This window comes from Belonocnema kinseyi, chromosome 3, assembly GCF_010883055.1.
Source record: "Belonocnema kinseyi isolate 2016_QV_RU_SX_M_011 chromosome 3, B_treatae_v1, whole genome shotgun sequence".
In the NCBI taxonomy this organism is placed as follows: Eukaryota; Metazoa; Arthropoda; class Insecta; order Hymenoptera; family Cynipidae; genus Belonocnema; species Belonocnema kinseyi.
The window spans coordinates 27585859-27609739 of NC_046659.1; the positions used below are offsets into that span (position 1 = coordinate 27585859).

The window sequence follows — 23881 nt, forward strand, 5'->3', positions numbered from 1 at the left end:
GATTGTACCTTCCTGACAGTAGATCAACCCTCCAAACCATGAAGGCAGAAGAATCTACACAATATCGATCAACTTAAGAATCTTCAATAACAGAAAATGCTTAACGTCTTAATAAGACTAGATGGAAAATAATATTTTTAAATTAAAATTAAAATTATTTCTTGAAAAAAAGATCCTACTCCATCTTCACTCCATTGGGAATCGAACCACAAAACTGGTTTGAAGGGTTGATCTACTGTCGGTAAGGTACAATCTCTGATGATATAGCAGATACATTTAAAAATTTGAAAATAATTACCTGTACCATTAATACCTAGCTAAAAATTAGCGTTATGTTCTTGAATTAAGAGTTCTTATTCTGATCCCTCTAATAGCTTAATTGGAAAAGCACCTGACCGGAAATCAGAAGTTTTGTGGTTCGATTCCCAATCGAGTGAAGATGGAGTAGGATCTTTTTTACAAGAAATAATTTCAATTTTAACTTAAAAATATTATTTTCCATCTAGTCTTATTAAGATGTTAAGCATTTTCTGTTATTGAAGATTCTTAACTTGATCGATATTGTGTAGATTCTTCTGCCTTCATAGTTTGGAGGGCTGATCTACTGTCAGTAAGGTACAATCTCTGATGATATAGCAGATACATTTAAAAATTTGAAAATAATTACCTGTACCATTAATACCTAGCTAAAAATTAGAGTTATGTTCTTGAATTAAGAGTTCTTATTCTGATCCCTCTAATAGCTTAATTGGAAAAGCACCTGACCGGAAATCAGAAGTTTTTTGGTTCGATTCCCAATGGAGTGAAGATGGAGTAGGATCTTTTTTCAAGAAATAATTTTAATTTTAATTTTAAAATATTATTTTCCATCTAGACTTATTAAGATGTTAAGCATTTTCTGTTATTGAAGATTCTTAACTTGATCGATATTGTGTAGATTCTTCTGTCTTCATAGTTTGGAGGGTTGATCTACTGTCGGTAAGGTACAATCTCTGATGATATAGCAGATACATTTAAAAATTTGAAAATAATTACTCGTACCATGAATACATAGCTAAAAATTAGCGTTATGTTCTTGAATTAAGAGTTCTTATTCTGATCCCTCTAATAGTTTAATTGGAAAAGCACCTGACCGGAAGTCAGAAGTTTTGTGGTTCGATTCCCAATGGAGTGAAGATGGAGTAGGATCTTTTTTCAAGAAATAATTTTAATTTTAATTTTAAAATATTATTTTCCATCTAGTCTTATTAAGATGTTAAGCATTTTCTGTTATTGAAGATTCTTAACTTGATCGATATTGTGTAGATTCTTCTGCCTTCATAGTTTGGAGGGTTGATCTACTGTCGGTAAGGTACAATCTCTGATGATATAGCAGTTACATTTAAAAATTTGAAAATAATTACTCGTACCATGAATACCTAGCTAAAAATTAGCGTTATGTTCTTGAATTAAGAGTTCTTATTCTGATCCCTCTAATAGCTTAATTGGAAAAGCACCTGACCGGAAATCAGAAGTTTTGTGGTTCGATTCCCAATGGAGTGAAGATGGAGTAGGATCTTTTTTCAAGAAATAATTTTAAGGAGTTAATTATTAACATTAATTAGACAATTAAGAAATAGTTTAGGTTTAATTTTAATTATCTTTATAATTTTATTCAATCTTTATTAGTCGTATTAGAAGTTGATGTATCTTTTATTCAAGCTTATGTATTGTCTATTTTAAGATCTTTATATTCTTCTGAAACTAATTAATTAATGAAAATATATTTTTATAATCATCCTTATCACATTGTTACATATCACCCTATGTGTTTGGTAAGGAGGGGTGGCACCACCCATGTCCAAGAATTCGTTAATGTTTTTCACAAATGGAAACCCTAGGGCTGTTTAGCGCAAATACGCATTGGCGGTTGGGCTCTCACGTCTGCTGTCCCAACTAAGAACATGGTAAGACGCATTTGCCATTAGGGTCAGCCTAGCGTTTCACACGGATTACTCACACAGAGTTAACCTGTTTTTTGTAGAATGTGACGTCAGGGCCACTTAACCGCCGGGTATCCGAATCGCCGAGTGAGGTCATTAAGCCCAACCCTACCCCCTTCTAACACTTTCCCCGATCCCCTGGATTATCTGGAAATGTGAGTTTTGAATTAACACAGCGTATTGAATGGAAGCAAGGCTCACTCCTTTCGCACTAGATTAGATTAGATTTTTGTTTTTTATTCGGCTATCTAGTAGTAACTAAATAATAAAAAACTTATAATTAATCCATCTTTTGTTAGAAACAAATAAAATCACAAGAATTATTGGTCATTAAGAAGATATTTAAGAAGTTTTGTAAGGATTTAAAAATAATTAAACAATTGAGATGATTTGAAAATAATTTAATCACAGTTTGTGTACCGATCAAGTCCGGCTATTCTTACCGAAACTTCGATGCAAATAGCCGCGACATAGAGTGCAATTGTTTCAGATATTTGGAGATTTGTAACAAAAAATTTAAAGCTTTTCAGGAATTGTGAAAGGCTTTAAAAGAATACAAACATATTTTGTTATCTCAGCACAATTTAAAAATGCGTTTTTTTTATTTAGTAGAATTATTTGAAAGGTACGTTTAAATAGGTTTACAAATATTCGTTCTAGAAACATGTCACAATTATTTTAAATTCTGCAATAATGTATAAGAACACGTACATTGTTTAAGATTTAGACCTAACATTTAGAAGTTATGTAAGAATTTTAAAACTATTTACAATAAAATTAATTTAAATTCTAATGTGAGAAGTATTTAGTTCAAATTGATTTTTAATTGGATAAAGTTATATCATTCTGAATCTGTCATCTGAACAGTGTACAATATAGTTAAAAATTCTAAATGCAGTTTAACTGCATTTAATTAAAAATTATTCTGTGAAAAGTGTTAGTACTTTTCATTTTACACATGTAAATTAGTTAGCAATTGAATACAAACTTTTTGAATTAAAAAACTTTTAAGCTTTTATTATTAAATTTTAAAATTGAAGACTTGCATTGTGATTTCTTTCCTTTTCTGTTAATATTTTATTATTTCACTTGGAAAAATTGTAGCTTCAGAGTTCCAACTCTTTATTTTTTTGGTCGTGAAAAATGTTTGCAAAGCGGGAAAACCCGGGACATAAATTTGTTTCTTCGACTATAACGCTCACCCTGTGATTTTTTTGTTAGTACAGGTAATTCCAATTATATCATTTAAAGCCTGAAGTTCATAAAAACTTATTAATGAATGTAAGTGTTTAAATATTGCTATAATAAAATGGTATGATGAACGGTTTGAAATATCGTAATATAAGGGCCAAGAAGCATAATTTATAATGATCTATAGAGGTCGCCGTTATACCTGCACTGAGTCATTTTCGCAAAGCATCTCCCGATGGATGAAAATCAAAAATGAAGGTGATTCGTCTTTGTACACCATAAATTGCGAGCTGCGTGCGAGTTTTGTGCGAGATGCTAACTTTCTCGGATATAAATCATGATGGCAAAATAGTCGAAAATTCCTTCAAAAACAAACTAAACCCCCAAAAATCAGTTCGGTTTCATTTGACTTTCGGTCGGTGCAACTACTTTTCCGTCCGGACGAATCAAAAAGTGTTTTAAAGTTTTATTTTTCAAAGACGGAAAATAAAAATAAAGAAGTTACTAATACATTTTTATATATTTGTGTTGAGTGAATGTTTTCATTTAAACTGCATAGTAAAACTCCAGTTTGTGTGCAGCCTCACTAAAGAAGAAGAAAAAGTAAGCACTTCGTGAAAAATATTTTTTTGTCCTCTATTTTCGCGCATGTATGCTAATTGTAAATACGCAGAGAATTGTGCGTGCCAAGTGCGCACTAGTTGAGTAAGAAGTTCGGAACGTTTACAAAAAACGGAAACGAATGAAAAATGCAATATTTGAAAAGTCTGAATGTTTTCACTGATTATTGCTGAATTATGTTCCGAAAGCACCAATAAAAACTTTCATCCCGCTAGCGCATTTGGAACCCACCCTAAATCAACTCCTAAATATTTTGTTAAAATTAGGCAATTTTGAATTGTAGAAATGTTTTCGTTGATTTTTCCTGCATTAAGTGTCAAAACCACCACTAAACAGTTTGATCCCTCTAGCGCATTTGGAACCCACCCCAAATCAACCCCTATATATTTTTTGTTAAAATTCGGAAATTCTGAATTATAAAAATGTTTTCATTGATTATTCCTGCATTAAGTGTCAAAAGTAACACTAAAAAGTTTAATCCGTCTAGCATGTAAAACCCACCCCAAATTAACCTCTAAATATGATAAAATTCTTAAGAAATACGCAATTTTGAATGTCAAAATGTTTTTATTGATTATTCCTGCATTAAGTGGCGAAAGCAACACTAAAAAGTTTAATCCCTCTAGCGCATTTGGAACCCACCCCAAATCAACCCCTAAATATTTGGGTTAAAATTCGGCAATTTTGAATTGGAAAAATGTTTATATTGATTCTTTATGCATTAAAAGGCGAAAGCACCAATAAAAACTTTCACAGGAATAGTAATTGAAAACATTTAAAATTTTTCAAATGTCTATTTTCAACAAAATTTATAATGTTAAGAGGTTGATTTGGGGTCTTGTCTTTTTTAGTAGGAAATTGTTGTTTTGGTTTGTCATTTGTGATATTACATATCAAAAATGTAACTATTGCTCTACAAAATTATTTTTTTTGTTGATAAAGATTCATTATTTTATTTCAAAATCAATTTCTTTGATTAAAAATGCAGGTAATTTTTTCTAAAATTCGTATTTTTTTAAAATGAATTTTTTTTTACCACAGGTGTGTAGTTATTTCATTTTTGTCATAAAATGAATTGTTGGAAATTTAACTATTAGTCAAAAAATTCATTTTTGTTTTTGTTGACTCCTTTTTTTTGTAGTTAAAACTGAATTTCTTTGCGTATTTTTTCGTTAAAATCAATTGTTTTCAATTGAAGATATATAGTTGATGACAGATTTTTTTCAATTTCTGACCCACCTTCTTTCTCAATGATACATAATAATTATTTTAACACTTCTTTTGTAACTTTTATTTTTACAGTGGATGTCACAGAATCCTCCACTGAAATCAAGTATAATATATTGCCACCTTGCAAAGAAAGTTACAGACAGCAATGCTCCAAGAAATTTTTACCGGAAGAAAGGAAGCTGCTTTAGATCATTTCCACTCGTTGGGCTTCGGTGAACGTCGACTGTTCCTGGATGCGCAAATTTCATCGAAAGATGTTAAAAGAAGAAAACTAAAAGAAATTCAAAATGTAGAGGACAAAAGAAACTCTACTCATATCTACACAATGTCCAATAAGGAATAAAAAATTAAGGTGTGTAAGAGCATGTTCTTGAGTACTCTCTGCTTCAAGACATGCGGAAGAGTGCACGAATTAATGCATTGAAAAAAAGGAAATGCTGAGTTACCAGACACTTTTGACAAGCGCGGACGACAATCCCAGGGATCGAAGGATGGAGGGCGGATTCTGGAACACCTAAACTCTTATCATCCGCAAGTATCCCACTATCGTGCCGTCAATTCTCCTAATCGAAGGTACTTAAGAGTGCAAGCTGAAACTTCAGATTATGTACAACAATTACATGGGAAAATTTCCCAGTTTCCCACGAGACATATCGAACGGTGTTCGTAAAAGAGAACATCGGTTTTGATAGGCCGAAAGAAGATGTCTGCGATTTGTGCAAGAAGAAAAAACACCATCAGTGCCCTGCGGAAATTGAAAATGCTCACTCATTAGAATGCGATCTCTGCAAGAAGTACGAGGAGCATAAGATTTATTACACTGAGGCCCGGAAAGCTTACTGCCAGGTTAAAGAAGCTACTTGGGATGCCACCACCGACATTTATGCTGTTGATATGCAGAAAATAATCATTCTGCCAAAAATGACAACAAAAAACAGTTTTTTTGACAGTCGTTTGGTGGTAATGAATCAAAATTTTGCATCTCTTCGAGCACAAGGCAGAAACCTTTGCGTTGTATGGCACGAGGCAATAACAGCTTGCACAGCGAAGGATGTCCCGTCATGTTATTTAAAGGTGATCCTGTCTGCCGAAAATTATTTATCCAAGAATTTCATTTTTTGGGTGGACAACTGCGCCGCGCAGAATAAAAATTGGATAATTTTTCAAATGCTTTTGCAAACCGTGAATGCTGTGTGGGGTCATCAAGCTGTTGCTTTGAAATACCTGGAGGTCGGCCACACATACATGAAAGCTGATAGTGCTCACGGGCAGATTGAGGCACTTTGGAAGAAAACCGAGAAAATACTAACTTATGAAGATTTTAAGGTCTTCCTCCAAAAAGTGAGTAGTTTAATCGAAGTTGTAGATATGAAAGTGGAGGACTTAAATATTCTCAACGAGGGATTGCGCAAGCGACAAAAGAATTCGAACTTGCCGCGATTAAGTGATATAAAAGAGGCTCACGTCAAGAAAGGAAGTAGGTTACTTCACTTTAAAACATCCTTTCCTGATGAGTACAAGGAAATTGATATTTTAAAGTTGGACTTTGCGGTGACAAATCCATTGAGTCCAACGTTAACAGCACCTCGTGGCATGAATGATAAGAAAAAAATAAAATTTTAAAAGAGTTAGTACCTAACATGCTATAAGATAAACGGCAAGAGTGGGAAAATTTTCCCACTTTTGCAGAAGCTGTGGATCTGGGTACTGATTTTCAATAAGTAATTTGTTATTATTTGTGACATGCCAGGTGCTTGGGTAGCGTTCACAATGGGGTAAACAAAAAATGCACTTCAAAATTCGATTTAATTAACATGGGGAAATTTTAATTTTACGAAAAAATGAACTCATGTTCCAGAGTTTCATCGAAACGAGCCTAACTTTCCAGGGATTGAACAGGAGTTCCAACCAAATGTCAACCCACCCACACCCTCCCCACAGAGCCTCAAATATCACCCGAAAATTAAAAAACTACATTTTTACGTATTATTGTTACTTTTTAGCAATTTCCGTCGTCTATTTCATGCAAATAATTATTAATGGACCATTAAAATACTTAAAATGACTGTTTACACAATTTTCAATTGTTTACACAAATTAAAAATATTTAAACAATTATTTTTTTCTAAAAAATAAAAAAAATAATCGTTTTTCTCATTAAAATTGAATATTGTGTCATTGTAATTATTTAAACGATTATTAATAGCCCTCCCTTCTATAGCCATTCCGAGAATTGAAGCCGCGCCGTAGGTATATATAACAGGAACTGCGCGGGGTCTGCGGTTGTCACTCAGGCGAGCAGTCAAGCTCGGTATAAAAGAGTTTCACTGTATTTTATTTTTTTAATTATCGAAAAAAACTGCTTGAGGAAATTAATATTGTTTAAACAAATATAAATTTACAAAGCTTTAAAATAAATGTATAAAAATTATGCTACAAAAAATAGCAAAGGATACTAATTTGAATAGAATATTGATACCTCTGGCTCAATTAAAAAAAATACTGAAAATAGACAATAAATAATTATTTAAATAATAACATAATGTTTTTCTAAAAATTTACTACTGCAAACAATGGACAAACAATAATATTTTAGTCAGAAAATACGATTATTTTTTACATTTTTAGCAAGACATAATTGTTTAAATATTTAAATTTTTTGTTAACAATTGAAAATAGTGTAAAAAGTAATAGGAAATATTCAAACAGTTCACCAGTAATAACTTGCATGAAAAAGATGACAGAAACTGCGAAAGAGTAACAATAATACGTAAAAACGTGGTTTTCTGATTTTTGGGCCATATGTGGGAAGCTGCGGGGAGGGCGAGAGTGGGTTGGAAATAAAGGTTCCTAGTACGGTTTTATTTGGCTTATGTTTCGATGAAACCCTGGAGCATGAGTTCAATTTTTCAAAAAATCAAAATTTTCCCCAAGTTCATTAAATGGGATTTTGAAGTACCCGGTGGGAAGGTCTTCTTGCTTCGTTACGATTTGTTATGTGGAATGGGGTTGGAGGGTATCTGTGGTAAAAAAACATTGTCAAAAACATTAATGGCTGCGGCACTGGATGAAAATCACTTTTAGGGCTTAAATAATTTGTGTGAGGGGGGAAAACAGAGCATTCCAAAGAAGAATTCCTATCTGAAAGTGGATAAAAACCCTTTTAAACAATGAAAACATACAAACACATTTGCAGCTTTCACGTAGTTGTCAACTGTTTTAATCTTGTTTCAGAAGAAAATTATCCTTCAGATTTATTGTGCACGCAATTTAATCTAAACGTTATCTGTTCACTGTGAACATTATAAAGATATTTTAGTATTTGCGTATAACAACTAGAGATGATACGAATTGTCGAATTTATATATGTGAGTAGTTTAATTTTATCTGCACAATTGAGCAAAAACGTTTAATACGTGTAGTTATATATATCTATAAATAAATGAATTAGTAAAAAGTGTACTATTTTTGTATTGCTGCAAAATGTCCTAATAAAAACAAGAAATAGATAGTGAAAATATGTGGTGAAATTTTTTTTTAAATTTATAGTCTATTTAGGTATTTGCAAGAGCTTTACGTTAGCGTTAGAATACTCTATTCATATGAGAGAGAGAAATGCACCGTGCGCCAGAGGGAGAGAAAAGGGACCCTAGCTTTGATTTCTTCATCTTCGTTGAATGAAAAATTTCACTCAAATTTTAAGAAAACCCAAGGTACCAGAAAAAGACGTATTAGAAGGGAGTAAGAGGAAACTGACCTGCCTCGAGCGAGCATGGGACCCTCGGCGTTCAAGTGGCCCTGACGTCACAATCTATAAAAAAAACTACATAAAAAAGGTCAACTCTGTGTGAGTAATCCGTGTGATACGGGCGACTATGACCCTTATGGAAAGTGTGACTTACCAGGTTCTTAGTTGGGACAGCAGACGTGTTCTACCTATTCCCCTATGTTCGCGATCATCACGATGCATATGTAGGTTATGTTCGTTTGTTTTTATTTTGTTGGGTATGCATCAAGTATTTCGGCTTCATCCACTTACTTATAAAGTTCTTTATTTTATCATTTAGCGCACAGCCACTGTCAGTCATTTTGGGTCCCTTAGGATGCGTGCACAGAGACACGACTACGAACCGATTCGCGTAGGCTACACTCATTGCATAACACGTCTGACCCTTGTCTCAAAACAAATGATGCTAGACCAAAAATTACAGCGCATCTTAGACTAACCTTTCCTGAATCCCGTAACCTAGTTCAGATTTTCTTTCTTAAGATTCTTTTATTTTCGTGGTTTGGTTGTGCTGCTTACGTTCGTTTACGTTGGATTGGGTATCGTTGTATTCCCTTCTTACTTCACCTCATTATTTAAGAATGGAGGTTTTATCTGTACAAGAGGAAATTATTATGATTCTCATTTAGGGTGAAAGTGGCAGGAATTTCGAGCAAATTGTCGATCTTTAAGCTCAACGTTTTCCAGACAGTGAACGGTCATGAGCTTCTTTTTACCGGGTAGTCAAGAAAGTCAGCACTGACGGATGTGTCAAAACAAAAAAAAAGGAATCTTGGAAAAACTATTACTGGAGTTTATAATGTTAGTTACATTTTGTCAGTGGGAGCTTCAGCAGAAACAGGGGAACCCGAATTTCTTTTTTTGATAATTTTTCTTGTACGAGTCGTCTTTCACGAACCATTGTACGACTAATTGATATAACATGCAATATTAGAGTGTGGAGACTCATACTGGTTGCGTAAAGTTAAGCGTCAGTGTCCTTGGTCCGTGAACGTTTGGTCTGGAGTGATTGAAGAACCACTTATCGGTTCTTCACCTCTTCACCATCTTACACCATACCTTCTTCACCAGTGCTACTGCCCTTTTGCCCCCGCCCCATCATGCAACAATACATCCATATTTATAAGGGGCCACCCATATATCACGTGAAATATTTTTCACTGCTTTTGCCCCCCCCCCTCCCTCGTTGACAGCCGTGGAATTTCGGCAAACACCCCTCCTCCCATCTGTCCACGTGGACGTATCTTTTGAAAATATAGATATTATTGGTCTTCAAAGCACAATATAAAAAATTCGAGTGTACGTCGAGTATACCTTGTCTGATTTCAGTATATTTTTCACAGATTTAGGGGAACGAGTGTCCACGTGGATTCTAACCCGACCCCCGGTCCCCCTTGTCGACAAGCGTGAAATTTTGCCATACCCCGCCCCCTTAACTGTCCATATGGTATATGGATGGCCCCTAACACTCCTTTCGCCACCATAACACTCCTCCAATCACCAGTGCTCCACTTTTGCACCCCCCTTTCGCACAATTCACACATCCTTTTCTCTGTAGAAAGCTATAAAATATTAAAATCTTCCATGCATCCGCATCTCATCCTCGCTATGAGCTCGTCACTTCCTTTCTCTCCTTTCTCACACAAATATTGCGCTCTCTGCTTGGCATAATCCACACATACTTTCTGTTAAACCTTGACTCCCATACTCTCTGCTCCCCTTCTGCGTTCTATCTCTCCATGTCGTTTATCTTAACCATCTCGTATACCTTCCTTCCTCGTGCATCCTTCCCACTTCATCCATCTGCAATCCATTTGTTCTATAATACCGTTCTCTTTCAACCTTCATCTTCCCACTCGTATGTCCGTTCTCCTTCTCCCACCAAGACTCCCTAAACAGGTTACTTCCCCCCTCTTCCACAAATTTCTCCTCATATTTACACACTCGAGTCCCCGTTATAATTCCTAAACTCGTTCTTCCGTTCTCCCTCCTGACAATATAGTTAGCAGTGTTCCTTGCCAACCCTAGTGTCTGTACCCTGTACCCTATTAACATTCTCACTTACCTTCCACCCCCACACCTCTGCTCCATAAAATAAGACACTAATGGCTAGCTTCATTCTCATTCCAAAATGATATGCGAACAACTTCTTTCTTAGCCCTCCCACCTGTCTCATTACTACATTTGACCTTCTCATTCCCTCTTTTATATGACCATCCACTCCTCCATTCCTCCGAAACAGGAAGCCCAGACACACAAACTCCTGCACCGTCTTTCCCTGCCACTTCCACTCACCGCCCTTATCCCTTCCACCTCCTTTCCTCAGCACCATAAAATTCGTCTTTTCCACTTACAGCTCTAGCCTATTCTTATATAGTATAACAAATTTCCATTAGGTTCAGAAAGGTTTAAATTTTCCATTTCCTATAGAGGTCTGAATGTCAGTTTTGACAATTTCGTTTACTCCAAACTTTAATATGTTACATAAATTTTCTATGAATTAGAGTTGTTAGGTACCCCAGTAATAGGGCTTTGGCTCGAGAGGTCGAGATTCCGTGAAACATCTCCCACCACTCACTATGCCACCTACGCGTCTCATCTATACCCCGTCCGTGAGCCGAATCTACGACCTATCTCTTTCTGTGAGAATGTAGTAGTAAGTAGAGAGGGAAGATTTCGTAAGTCTTCCATCTTTCCTAAAAGTCCGGTCTATCGGGTCGACTTCGAGTCTTCCCTCTCTCCTAAAAGTCCGGTCTAGCGGGTCGACTTCAACCGCTCATTCTGAAAAATCTCACATATTAATTGTGATAACTGTACATACGTGACAAAAGATTTTTACATAAATTTCTCATAATTGTGTATGTTGATTGTTTTAATTCGTAATTACTGTACTTTATGTTTCAGAGGTTTGTTAGGTACTTTTTGCATCTAAAAATGCAATAGACAAAATTTCAGTTTAACGTAAACACCTTACCTATTTCTTATTAAATCAATAAATTTCACAGCAGTAAGAATTTATTTACACTTTTTATGATTTAGTCTTCAAAAATTTTTTGGGTATTTTTTTCATCGACGAATGCACCAGGGAACCTTTTTCTCTGACGAGAACCTCTTACTTATTTATGAAAAATCAATAAAGGTGCGATAAGTTAGAAAGTATTGTCATTTTTCATATTTTCAAAAACTAATGCACTGTTTGACGTGGCATTATTGAATTTATGTTTAAAACATCTTTCGGGTAGTTTTTCTAATAATAAACGCAACATACATGGTTTGACTTTGAAGAAAAACTTTAGGCATTTGTTCAAAAAGGCCAAAGTTCAAATAAAAGTTACCAATTCGTGAAACTTCTTTTCTTTTTCAGAAAATACTGCTGCATTTTCGGTTGCATAATGGGAATTTATGCTTTTTTAACTATTTTTGGTAGTTTTTCGTTCAAAGCATCGAACAAAAAAGACTACACTTTGACAACAAACTGTCATCTAATTTCTCAAATAAATGTCAAAGAAGTTATGTGTTATTGCAACTTTTCATGACATTCAATAAATAATACACTACTTGCGGTAGAATGCTTGTATTTCCGAAGTTTTGGGGTACTTTTTAAAGTAAAGAAATGAACAGGCAAGGTTTCACCTTAATAAAAAGCTCTAATAATTTTTGTTTAAATGTCCAAAGTCAGCAAAGTTACGAATTAGTGAATTTTATCACTTTCGGATAATACTGGATCACTTTCGGTTGTATTATTTAAATTTATGTTTTAAATGTTTTTGTGCAGTTTTTCAATCGAGGAATCCTTTTTTCGTTTAAAGAACACTTGTGCCAGGGTGCCCATTTCATGATAAATTTTTATATATTTAAAAAAAAAAGGCAAACTATCATAGAATTGACTAAAGTGTAGATATTAAACTTTGCTTTCTATGTTTGAGGCAGTGAGATTTCACTAGTGAAGTAGATACAAAGGGTTTTGAGTGAAAAATTGACTCATTTTTAGGGAAACGCCACTGATTAACAAGGGTTTGAAGAAAGAAAGTTTTATAGATTTCGCGAAGGTTCACTTTTTTTTTAGTTTTGTAACAAATTATGTAATAGTAATTTTGACAGAAATAAAAAATTTTGACTTTTGTAGGTATAAAAGGTGTTCTGTTATTTAAATCTTACCAACAGATTATCAAGGAAATGTTTTTTTTTCAGATTATCATTGTAGTTTTCGTTTGATACTTCTGTTACAAGCTATGTAACAGGAATTCTGAAAGGAAATTAAAAGAATAACTTTTCTTGTTGATAAAGCTGCTACCTAATGTTCGGCGTGCTGTCAAATTTGTAAGAAAGCTATTTCGCTAGGTTTCCCGAAAGTTCAGTTTTTTATTAATTTTGTTATCTGTTACGTAACAGTTCAGTTTTTTTGAGTGATTTTGGTCGCTAGAAAAGGTTTAGTGTTATTTTAATCTATCCAATAAATTTTCAAGAAAGAAATTTTGCAAGATTTCTTACAATGTCAGCTTTTTGTTACATCTGTTAAAAGCTTTGTAAAAGAATGTCTGCGTCGAAACGAGAAGAATGAATTTTACTTTTAGAAAATGTCTTTTGTTATTTAAATCTTAGTAACCAATTTTCCAGAAAGAAATATTGCTGGGTTTTTAAATATTTCGATTTTTTTTTTTTAGTTTTTGTTATAACTAGATGGATCTTATCGGAATATCTATAATATTAGAATAATAGTATTATCAGCCAAAATAACGTGGTTTATTAAAAGACTTTATGTTAGCGAAGAACAATGGACAAGCTGACAGTATGAACTATAACTCAGATGTCGTTATAAACAAATCAAAGCTTTAGCTTGCTTTTGTATCGAACCCATATCCAATACTTCCCCTCAAGCGTACAGCACTACACTTCAGTAAATTTTCACTCCAAATTTAAGCAAAAACTTCTGATACTTTTCTCTTGGCAATCCTTTAGTGAACACGTCAGCCAAAAACTCAGCTGATTGAAGATAGTGTAACGTAATCATCCCACGTTCGAGTACTTCCCTCACGAAATGATGACTTATATCAATATGTTTCGTTCTTGAAGGTTTAAATATAATGCTTCTTTCACAGCTTCAGTGAGCCCCATATACTCGTCTTCGGTGGTTGATAACACCACAGTGCGCTGTTTCTTCACCTCCTAGGTTACTGCTCCATTCTCAAGGACGAACACACATCCAGTGTAAGATCTTCTGTCCTGAGGACATGCTGCCCAATCAGCATCCACAAATCCATCCAATTTATTCGAGTTCTTCTGGTACGTGATACCCAGGGTGGTTGTTCCACGTGAATAACGTAGAATTCTCTTTGCTGCGATCCAATGCTGCTTTTGAAATGTACTGTTGAACTGACTAAGAAAATTAACCGAAAATGCTATGTCTGGTCGTGTTGCAACAGCTAGGTACATGAGACTTTCTATTAATTCCCTAAAAGGATATTCTTCGCGTTTTTCGGTTGAAACCTTTTCCTCTTCAACGAACTTCGTATTTAGATCCATAGGTGTTGCAGCAGACTTCGAATCTTCCATCCCAAATCTTCCAAAAATATCGTAGACATATCCACCTTGCGATATTTTCATGGATCTATTCTCTTGCTTAAACTCAATGCCTAGACAATACTTGACTCTTCCAAAGTCTGTGAGTTCAAAACGTAATTTAAGATTCTGCTTGAATTTAGAGATCCACTCCATATCACTTTAGATGATCAGCATGTCATCGACATAAACTGCAACAATTAGCAATTTTCCTTTTTGTTTGCCGATGTAGACACACATATTTGTGTTTAAGGGCTTTAGCCCAAGGCCTTTTAATTCCTTGTCAAGACGATTATGCCATTGACGTCCAGCCTGCTTTAGACCATATAAGGTCCTCTTCAAGAAACAAACTTTATTTCCTTTCTGGAGTTCTGAGAGCATCCTTGTCGCTGATCCTTCAATTTGAGACTTTCCTTCCTGCAATTTTTCCTTTATTGTAATTTCAGGTAACAGCTCTTTAAAAAGCTCAGGCACCTCCATATATACTTCTTCTTCGAGTTCACCATTCAGAAGAGCGATGGTTATGTCTAATTGATGTACATGCATGTCGTTTTGTACAGCAAGAGCCATTAAAAGTCTTACTGAACTGAGTCGAATCAATGGAACAAAAGTCTCGTTGAAATCAAGGCCAGAGTAACCCTTGGCTACCAAACGAGCCTTTCTTCTTTCCAAAATTCTTTCAGCATTGTACTTGTTTCTAAGTACAAGTCGACATCCAACGACATTTCGACCCTCAGGATGATCTGCTAATACCCAAGTTCTATTCTTTGCTAGTGCTTCGAATTCGCCTTGAATTGCCTTCAAGGAGATTTCTGCGATGTTAGCACATTTAAAATGATCTTCTTTAAAAGCTACGTTGCTCATGTTGTATTTATGGCAGGTCTTCCTGGGTTTCCAGTTCTGGTAATTTTAGGACGTCCAGCTACCCTTCTTTTTCAGGTTCTACATTATTTTCAGCTTCAAATCCTAAGAAATCTTCACTTTCACTATCAGAACGGACATTATCTTGTTGTACTTCGTTGACTTCAATTTCTGGAGTTGGTTCAATTGGTGTGTATTCTATTTCCACCCAGCTATTTTCTTCTGTTGAATTCTTTTGTCCTTCCTGGATAAATTCTTCATATTTCTTCGGCGGCAGAAACTCGTTGAGAAGAGTCACATCTCTAGTAATTTCTACACTTGCAGCTTCGGTCAACCAAACTCTGTATCCTTTGGATTCTTCAGAATATCCCAAGAATAAGCATTCACGGGTTCGCTGATCGAACTTGTCTCTTCCGGGTGTCTTATCCAAACAATGTCCTTTACTTCCAAAAGCTTTTAGGTGTGATATATCTGGTAGTTTTCCGTACCATCGATCGTATGGTATTTGACCATTGAGACTTCTTTAAGGACATCTGTTTCATAAATAATTAGCAGTTGCTACAGCTTATGCCCAAAAAGATTTAGGGAGATTTGATTCAAGCAATAAACATCTTGCCATCTCGACAAATTTGCGGTTCTTACGTTCTGCCACTCCATTCTGCTGAGGCGTGTAGACAACAGTTAATCTTCGAGTGATGCCATTCTTCTCTAAATAATCTTTGAATTCTTTGTTCAGATATTCTTTACCATTATCGGATTGGAGACATTTTATTAGTTGTCCGGTTTGCTTTTTAACTAAACTTCGGTAGCTTTTAAAAGCTTCTAATGCTTCGTCCTTCGATTTTAAAAATTTCCCAATACACATTTTAGAAAAATCATAAACAAAAGTCATAATATACTTCGCGCCACCTTCAGATTGCGTGCGCATTGGACCACATAAATTTGAGCGCACGATTTATAATAATTTTGTCTTACGAGACGAAATCTTGGGAAAAGGACTTCGTGAAAATTTTCGCTTGATGCACGTTTCACAAACACAAACTTCTTCCTCTTTCTCGAAATTTATTTTAAGAACTGTCAAAAGCTTCTTCAGATCTTTAACATTTAGATGACCGAGTCGTTTGTGCCATAACTCTAATTTCGATGAGCTGTGTTCTTCGGACAATACATTTGCGTTTTCCAGATTTTCCCGAATGTAGTACAGTCCGTCAACTCTCTCAGCAAACAATATTTAACACCCTTTCTCGTCTCGAATCACAGCTGAATTTTTTCTAAAAGTGACTTCATAACCTTTATCGAAGATTTTACCGACCGAGATTAAATCCGTTCTTAAATCTGGAACAAAAAGTGCATTCTCTAAATTTAATACTTTGTTTTTATTTCGGTCATTAAACACAATCTTTACTGTTCCTTTAGATTCGACTGTGGTAGTCGTACTACTAGCCAAGTTCAATTGTACACTGTTACGCTGTTGACTACTTATGAATTTGTTCTTATCACTGCACAAGTATGATGTACAACCACTATCGCGACACCCTTTTCCTTCAGGGTAGGGATTTTCCGTTTTTAGCGCTGATTCTTCGTTTGCAGTGATAAGGAAAACATATTCTTCTGCTTTACTGGCTTTTTCAGGCAAATTCATTTGTTTCGCCTTGCAGTTAGCAATTTTGTGACCAAACTTTCCACATCGGTGACACTTGAACGGAAAGATCTGCTTCTCTTTATTTAGATCTTTCTTCCACCTTTTTTCGAACTTCTGAGCGTGACTGCTGTTGGTACTTCCAGCTATCAAAGCGTTGGAATTTGATGTAACATCACTGCTTTTCGATTTTCTGGCATCACTTTCTTCAATTATTTTAATTCTTAGGGCTTCAGGCGTCGGGAGATCATCATGTGATTCTATCGCACATCAAAAGTTTTAAAAACTGAGTGCCAAGCTGTATAACAACATAATTGTTAACAAATCTTCATTGATGTCCACTTCCATTTCATGGAGCTTCTGTACAGCGTCTAAAAATTCTCGGATGTGTTCTCTCACATCTCCATCTTCAGCCATTTTGTGCGAAGTGAGCTTCTTCAGAAGGGTTGCTTTACTCTCTGGCCCTTTCGATTGAATGATTCTGTGCAATGTCACCTACATTTCGTTAGCTGTATTACACCCTTTGATTTGCTTTAGCTCTGACGAATGAATAGCTAAAACCAAATCAGATTGAGCCTTTCTATCCGCAACATCCCAGGACTTCGCTGCCGCTTCTGATGCCGCCTTTCCTTCGATTACCATCGGTTTAGGTTTTTCTCCACTAACATATTCCCACGCGTCATTTTACACTAAAAGGGCCTTAACTTGGAGCTTCCACGTACCACAGTTCTCCTCGTCCAATGCTTCGGTGCGTACCGAGTGCAAGGAATTCATTTTTAAACAAAAATTTCCAACCTCAATTCTTCCCGAACACACTTTTAAAATATACTTCGAAATATTTTAATTTCCGATTACTATTTGCGAATATTTGGGCCCATAACCCGTTGTAACTAGATAGATCTTATCGGAATATATATAATATTAGAATAATAGTAATAGCTGACAAAATAACGTGGTTTATTGAAAGACTTTATGTTAGCGAAGAAAAATGACAAGTTGACAAAATGAACTATAACTCAGATGTCGTTATAAACAAATCAAAGCTGTAGCTTGCTTTTGTATCGAACCCATATCCAATAGTTTTGTAACAAGTTATGTAACATCAATTCTTAGAGGAATCGAAAAGGATGAATGAAATTAATCTTGCCAAACAATTTTCAAGTAAGAAATTTTTTGGGTTCTCAGATTTTTCAGCTTCTTTGTTAATTTTATTACGCTTTATGTAACACAACAATTCTGAAAGAAATCGAAGGCGTTGACTTTTGTTGTTAGGAAAAGTGTTGTGTAAATTTAATCTTGCTAAAAAAAAAAATCAAAAAATTAAGTTGTCGGCTTTTTCGAGTTATCAGTTTGTTGTTTAAATTTTCGTTACAAGTTAAGGGCATGTGATAATTCGTCGTGTGGTCAATCGGGTACAGTTCGCCGGGCTTTTTTCCGACAAAAATGAAAATGTTTAAAAACTGAATTCGGAGATACTATAAAATACCATAACGGACGTCCCCGGACTCTTTTCTGAGGGATAACAAAAAAAATTGATAGTGCTAAATAAAAATTGTATGCACGTGCATTATTATGAGGTTTTTGAATTTACACACAAAAACAAGTGTGCAGGGACGTTCGGTAACATATTCGCTATCATTCCCCAGATTTTGAAGACAAAATATTCACTAATCTAGGAAAAAAGCCGGGGGAATCTAACACTGATAAAATCGATACTGATTCCTAAGCCACATGCAAATTAATCAAATTCAGCAAAATAAATTTTATTTTAAGATTCGAAAAGGGTGAATTTTCTTGTTAGAAAATTTGTTTTATTTTTTAAATGTCAGTAAAATTTTGAATAAAAATATTTTCTGGGGTCCGCAAGAGTTGAATTTATTTTTTAGTTTTGTTACAAGGATTGCAACATATATTCGGAAAGGAATCGGGGGGGGGGGGGGGGGGGGGGGGGGGGGGGGGGGGGGTTTAGCCGTAGAAAAGTTGCTGCATTATTCTAATGTTGACACAAAAAAAATAACGAAAATTAAACGTAAATGTACAGTTTTTTGTTAGTTTTGTTACAAGTTATGAAACTGAAACTCTACAAGAAATAGAAAACTTTTACTTTTTTTTTGTTAAAAAAGGTGTTGTATTATTTGCAACTTGTTAACAAATTTTCAACAAAGAAAATTTGCCGGGTTTCTACAATTTTTAGTTTTTCGTTACTTTTGTTACAAGTTATTTAACAGAAATTCTGAAAGAAACCGAAAAGAGATACTTTTTTATATTAAATGTGTTATCTTATGTTGGGCTTGCTCAAAAGTTTTCAAGAATAAAAGTTTTCCTGTATTTCGTAAAAGTTGAGAGTTTTTGTTAGTTTTGTTAGAAGTTGTGCAACAGAAATTTCTGAAAGGAATCGAAAATGGGGAATTTTTTTGGTAGAAAATGTGTTATTTAAATTTTCTAAAAAATTTCCAAAAGTAATTTTGCTAGGTTTTGTAAATGTTATTTTTTTTGTATTATTTTTGTTACAAGCTATGTAAGAGAATTTCTGAGAAGAACAGAAAAGGGTTTTGCTGGGTTTCGTAAGTTTTCAGTTTTTTGTTACTCTTTTTACATGCAATGTAACAGAAATTATGAGAGAAATGCTGTTTTGTTAGTTTCATCTTGTTAATAAATATTAAAGAGAAAGAATGCAGGTTTGGGTACTTCTCATACACATGGACGGTACTGTACTATTTATACTAATCTCACAATTTATTTTTGAAAAATGGTCAGCCATTTTGAGTAATACATTTTTTATACGAAATGCGTGATCAAAGACCCAAAACTTGGCTGCGAAACTGTTTATTTTGTATTCGCTATTTTGCATTCCGAATTTTTAATGGATAAATTTGTGAACCTAGACCCCAAACAACTCTCATAACAAATTTCAATACAAATCCAATACACTTTTTGTAAATTGTCCCCAATTTTGAGTCTTGCAATTTTAATACGAGATTCGGCATCAGCAACTTCAAAAATGTCTAATAGCTGCCTTGTTGTTACAATTTCACCTTTTTAGGATTTTTGGCCGATTTTTGAGAATATTGTTCATTGCGATTTAGGTCTGAAAAAGTGTCAAACACGTAAATTAAATTGAGTGAAAAGGTTTTTCTACAAGAAATAAAAATTCCTCTTAAATAAATAAATTGACTGTCATTTCTAACTTTTACCCTGTATCAACAAATTTTCGGTTTCGGGGTTGAACGGCCACTCTAATAAGAGAAAGAGTTTTTTTTAACAATGCATAATTTAATAACATAATAAAATATAAAATCCAAAAAATGTAGTAACCTTCCATTACTTAACTAATATTTTTAAACGAATGATGCTTACAGTTTGAAAAATGTTGTCCCCAACTGAAGAAGCAAAACATGAGGAAGCCCATGTTCATGAACCAGAAGGACTCCTTCCACGCTGCGTCGCATTCCAATTTTGTCGAATTCATCTCTCATGCGTTGAAACCTCGCTGGCACTGATGGATCTTTCTCGAACAGCGGCTCTTTTGTTCCAAATGTATAGTTTGTCAAAGGATATCTAAGATAAATGAGTTGTATTCTACTGTTAGGATTGTTACACTTGCAGGCCTACTAACACTACGTAAGTCCATTTTCTTCAACTTTGCACAATCAAATACGAAGTATAGATTTTTTAATCGTGATTACAAATACTACTACTAGGCCAGTCAGAAGGAAAAAAAACTGACAGGAAACCACCCTACCTAGCTGCATCAGTTTCCCAAAATAAAGATTTTATTTTTTACATAAAGTTTACATATTTAATTGAATATTCCTATAGAAAAAATATCACGAAATGAGTCAATTAACTGTATCAAATATTTTTATCAAACCCGATCAATGTATGATTTCGACATTGCTATCCATCAATAGATAATCATTTCTGGCAATGCTCCTGGGCATGACTGAATACTCAATTTTCGACAATTATAATTAATAGTATGAAAAGTCAGTCTTAAAATAATTATAAATAAAAAAGACAGCAAGCTTTGTAAAAATAAATATTGTTATTAAACTCCAAACTTCGATCCAATTTATAAACATTCCACAAATAAAGTAAAATAAAATAATGATGAACATTTTTGGCCAGTTTTCCATTCAATTAATATTATCTGATGCAAATCATCTAATTCAGGGTGGTTTCGCCTATATTAAATTCAATATAATTTCTACAAAGTTGAATTAGTTGTCAAATTTCTCCTCACGTATTAATAAAATAACTTTTTTCTATTTAAAAAACCTCATCACCGTTAAAAAAAATTAGATTTACCATACAATTGTGCATTTAATGCGATTCTTCTGATTAGCCTATACATAATTCGAAGTTAAAGGGACGATACTGGAAGAAAAGAAAGACCTTAGGAAAGGAATAATGTTTAAATTAGCATTTTAAAAACGCAGCCCCTTTGTTCTTTACCCAGAATACACGGAATAAAGGCGTCTTGAGATTTGAATACGGCCAAAAGGTGGCGCTGACAGTTCACGAGGCCTAAATTTGAAAAATGCATGAGGAAAAACGTGAAAATTCTATTTTCTCAAAATAAAAACTATTTCATCAAATTATTTTGTATTAAATATTAATCTAGAAAGTTTGATATATTTTTAAAGCAATACTTACTACCAAAAAGGGTAAAATTCTCGATTTTTGGGACTAAAAATCGCTTTGATTTATGACAGGAAGCTCAAATCGAAGTTTCCTATCAAGTAATGATATCAATATTTATAGTTAATATTAAAGTTAAATATTATGTTACTCTTTTAATATTATCAACTAAAAATAATTAATTTAAATTGTTTTTTAATTATGATTTAAATTAGAAAACGAAGATACAAGAATTAAATCTAAAATTAGATATGGATTATAAAACTGTTTAATAATAGTAATTAATTTTTAGTCCGTACGTAATTTTTTACTTAATTATCGTACTGTTTGTTTCGTAACTAAAACTAAGATTAAAAATTAGTTTAAAAAATTTTCTTTCATTATTAATTACTACTAATAATAATATTAGAATAGTTACATTAATATTTTAATTATCTATTGATAATAATTGTTAATATAAATATTTCTATGGAAAGAAGAGAATTTCGATTTGAAGTTCCCGCAAAAAAAATTAGCCCGTAACTCGAACATCAAACCTTTTTTTGATAATAAGTATTAATTTTAAAAATATTGAAAACTTTCTAGACGAACGACAAGAAAAAAATAGGATAAAGAGTTTCTATTCTTCAAAAATTAATTTTTTCTCATGCAACGATCAGCTCCACGGTCAGCATTCAGGATACTTTCAACTAAGAGATGCAGGGGGGCTGAAAAAACATCCTGATTACTTCTCACACGACGGGGAACCAAGTCCAGAAAAAGGAAGGACGTAAATTAATAAAAATGGGAATAAATGATTTAAGGAATTAAATAAATATATATACACACACACACGACTATGGTTTTCTCAAAAAATATTCATTTATTCCTCAATATTTATGTTACCCCCTTCAAAGTAATCCCCCTCAGATATAATACACTTGTGCCAACGCTTTTTCTAATCATCGAAGCACTTCTGATAATGTAAAGTTGACGTAAAGATTTCGTAACGATGTCGTAAAGACGTCGCCAAATTTTGTGCCCACTAGGTAGCCTTGAGCTCTTTCAGCGATGCAGTTTTTATCTCCTCAATCGTTGAAAATCGATGTCCTTTTATAGGTCTCTTCAGTTTTGGGAAAAGAAAAAAGTCACTGGGGACCAAATCCGGTGAATATGGAGGCTGAGCCATGGCTGTGGTGCTGTTTTTGGTCAGAAAATCTTTCACAAACAACGATGAATGAGCAGGTGCATTATCGTGATGCAAAAGCCACGAATTGTTTTTCCAAAGTTCCGGACGTTTCTTGCGTATCGCCTCTCGCAAACGGCGCATAACTTGAAGATAATACTCCTTATTGACCGTACGACCTTGTGGTAAGAATTCATGATGCACTACGCTACGGTAGTCAAAGAAGACAGTGAGCAAAACTTTCACATTTGACCGACATTGACGTGTTTTTTTCGGTTTTGGAGACTCAGGATGCTTCCACTGAGACGATTGGGCTTTAGTTTCGATGTCATAACCATATACCCACGATTAATCCCCAGTTATAACCCTTTTGAGAAAACCAGGATCATTATTGACTTCATTCAACATCTCCTGAGCGATGGTCATGCGATGGATCTTTTGATCAAAATTAAGCAGTTTTGGAACAAATTTCGCTGACACACGTCTTATGCCCAAAACGTCCGAAAAGATAGCATGGCATGAGCAAACCGATATGCCAACATCTTCAGCAACTTCTCTAATGGTAATTCGGCGATTTTTCAACACCATTTCTTTCACTGCTTGAACGTTTTCATCTGTTGTTGACGTGCTGGGACGTCTAGGGCGAGGTTCGTCTTCGACATCCTCTCGACCTTCTTGGAACAGCTTGTACCACTTATACACATTTTTCTTACTCAGAGCAGACTCACCGTATGCAACTGTCAACATTTCAAGAGTTTTAGAGCACTGGATTCCACTATTCACATAAAATTTAATGCAAACTCTTTGCTCCATTTTTTTCGAAAGAAGAAAATCGCCGAGCACACCAAACCCTTCTAACCTTTTACGCCTCTGCCAGAAAAACAACACGAGCTATATAGTCAAAACTGTGAACATATGATCGTGACGAGTCTACCAACACAACAAAACAAAAAATTGAAAACTTGAATGTACGTAGCCCGCGAAAATTGAAAAGTCACCATACTTTTTGAACACACCTCGTATATATACATACAAAAAATTGAAAACTTGAATGTACGTAGCCCGCGAAAATTGAAAAGTCATACACACACACACACACACACAATTAAAAATTTGTCATAAGGACAACCGCTGGATTTCGCCGGGAGCGGGTGCTAATCTGAAAAATTGCACCCGCTTCCAGCGAAATCGCGGTAAAATTTCAG

At 34.5% G+C, this 23881-nt stretch overlaps 1 protein-coding gene across 1 annotated transcript in view; it reads right to left on the reverse strand.

Annotated features, from left to right (window-relative positions):
• LOC117168853 (cleavage and polyadenylation specificity factor subunit 5) overlaps positions 1 to 23881 on the reverse strand; it is a 154072-nt gene that overhangs the window by 44951 nt on the left and 85240 nt on the right. The window contains exon 2 of the mRNA XM_033354718.1: positions 20228 to 20428. Coding sequence (XP_033210609.1) covers positions 20228 to 20428 — 201 coding nt within the window. The remainder of the gene's footprint in view (positions 1 to 20227; positions 20429 to 23881) is intronic.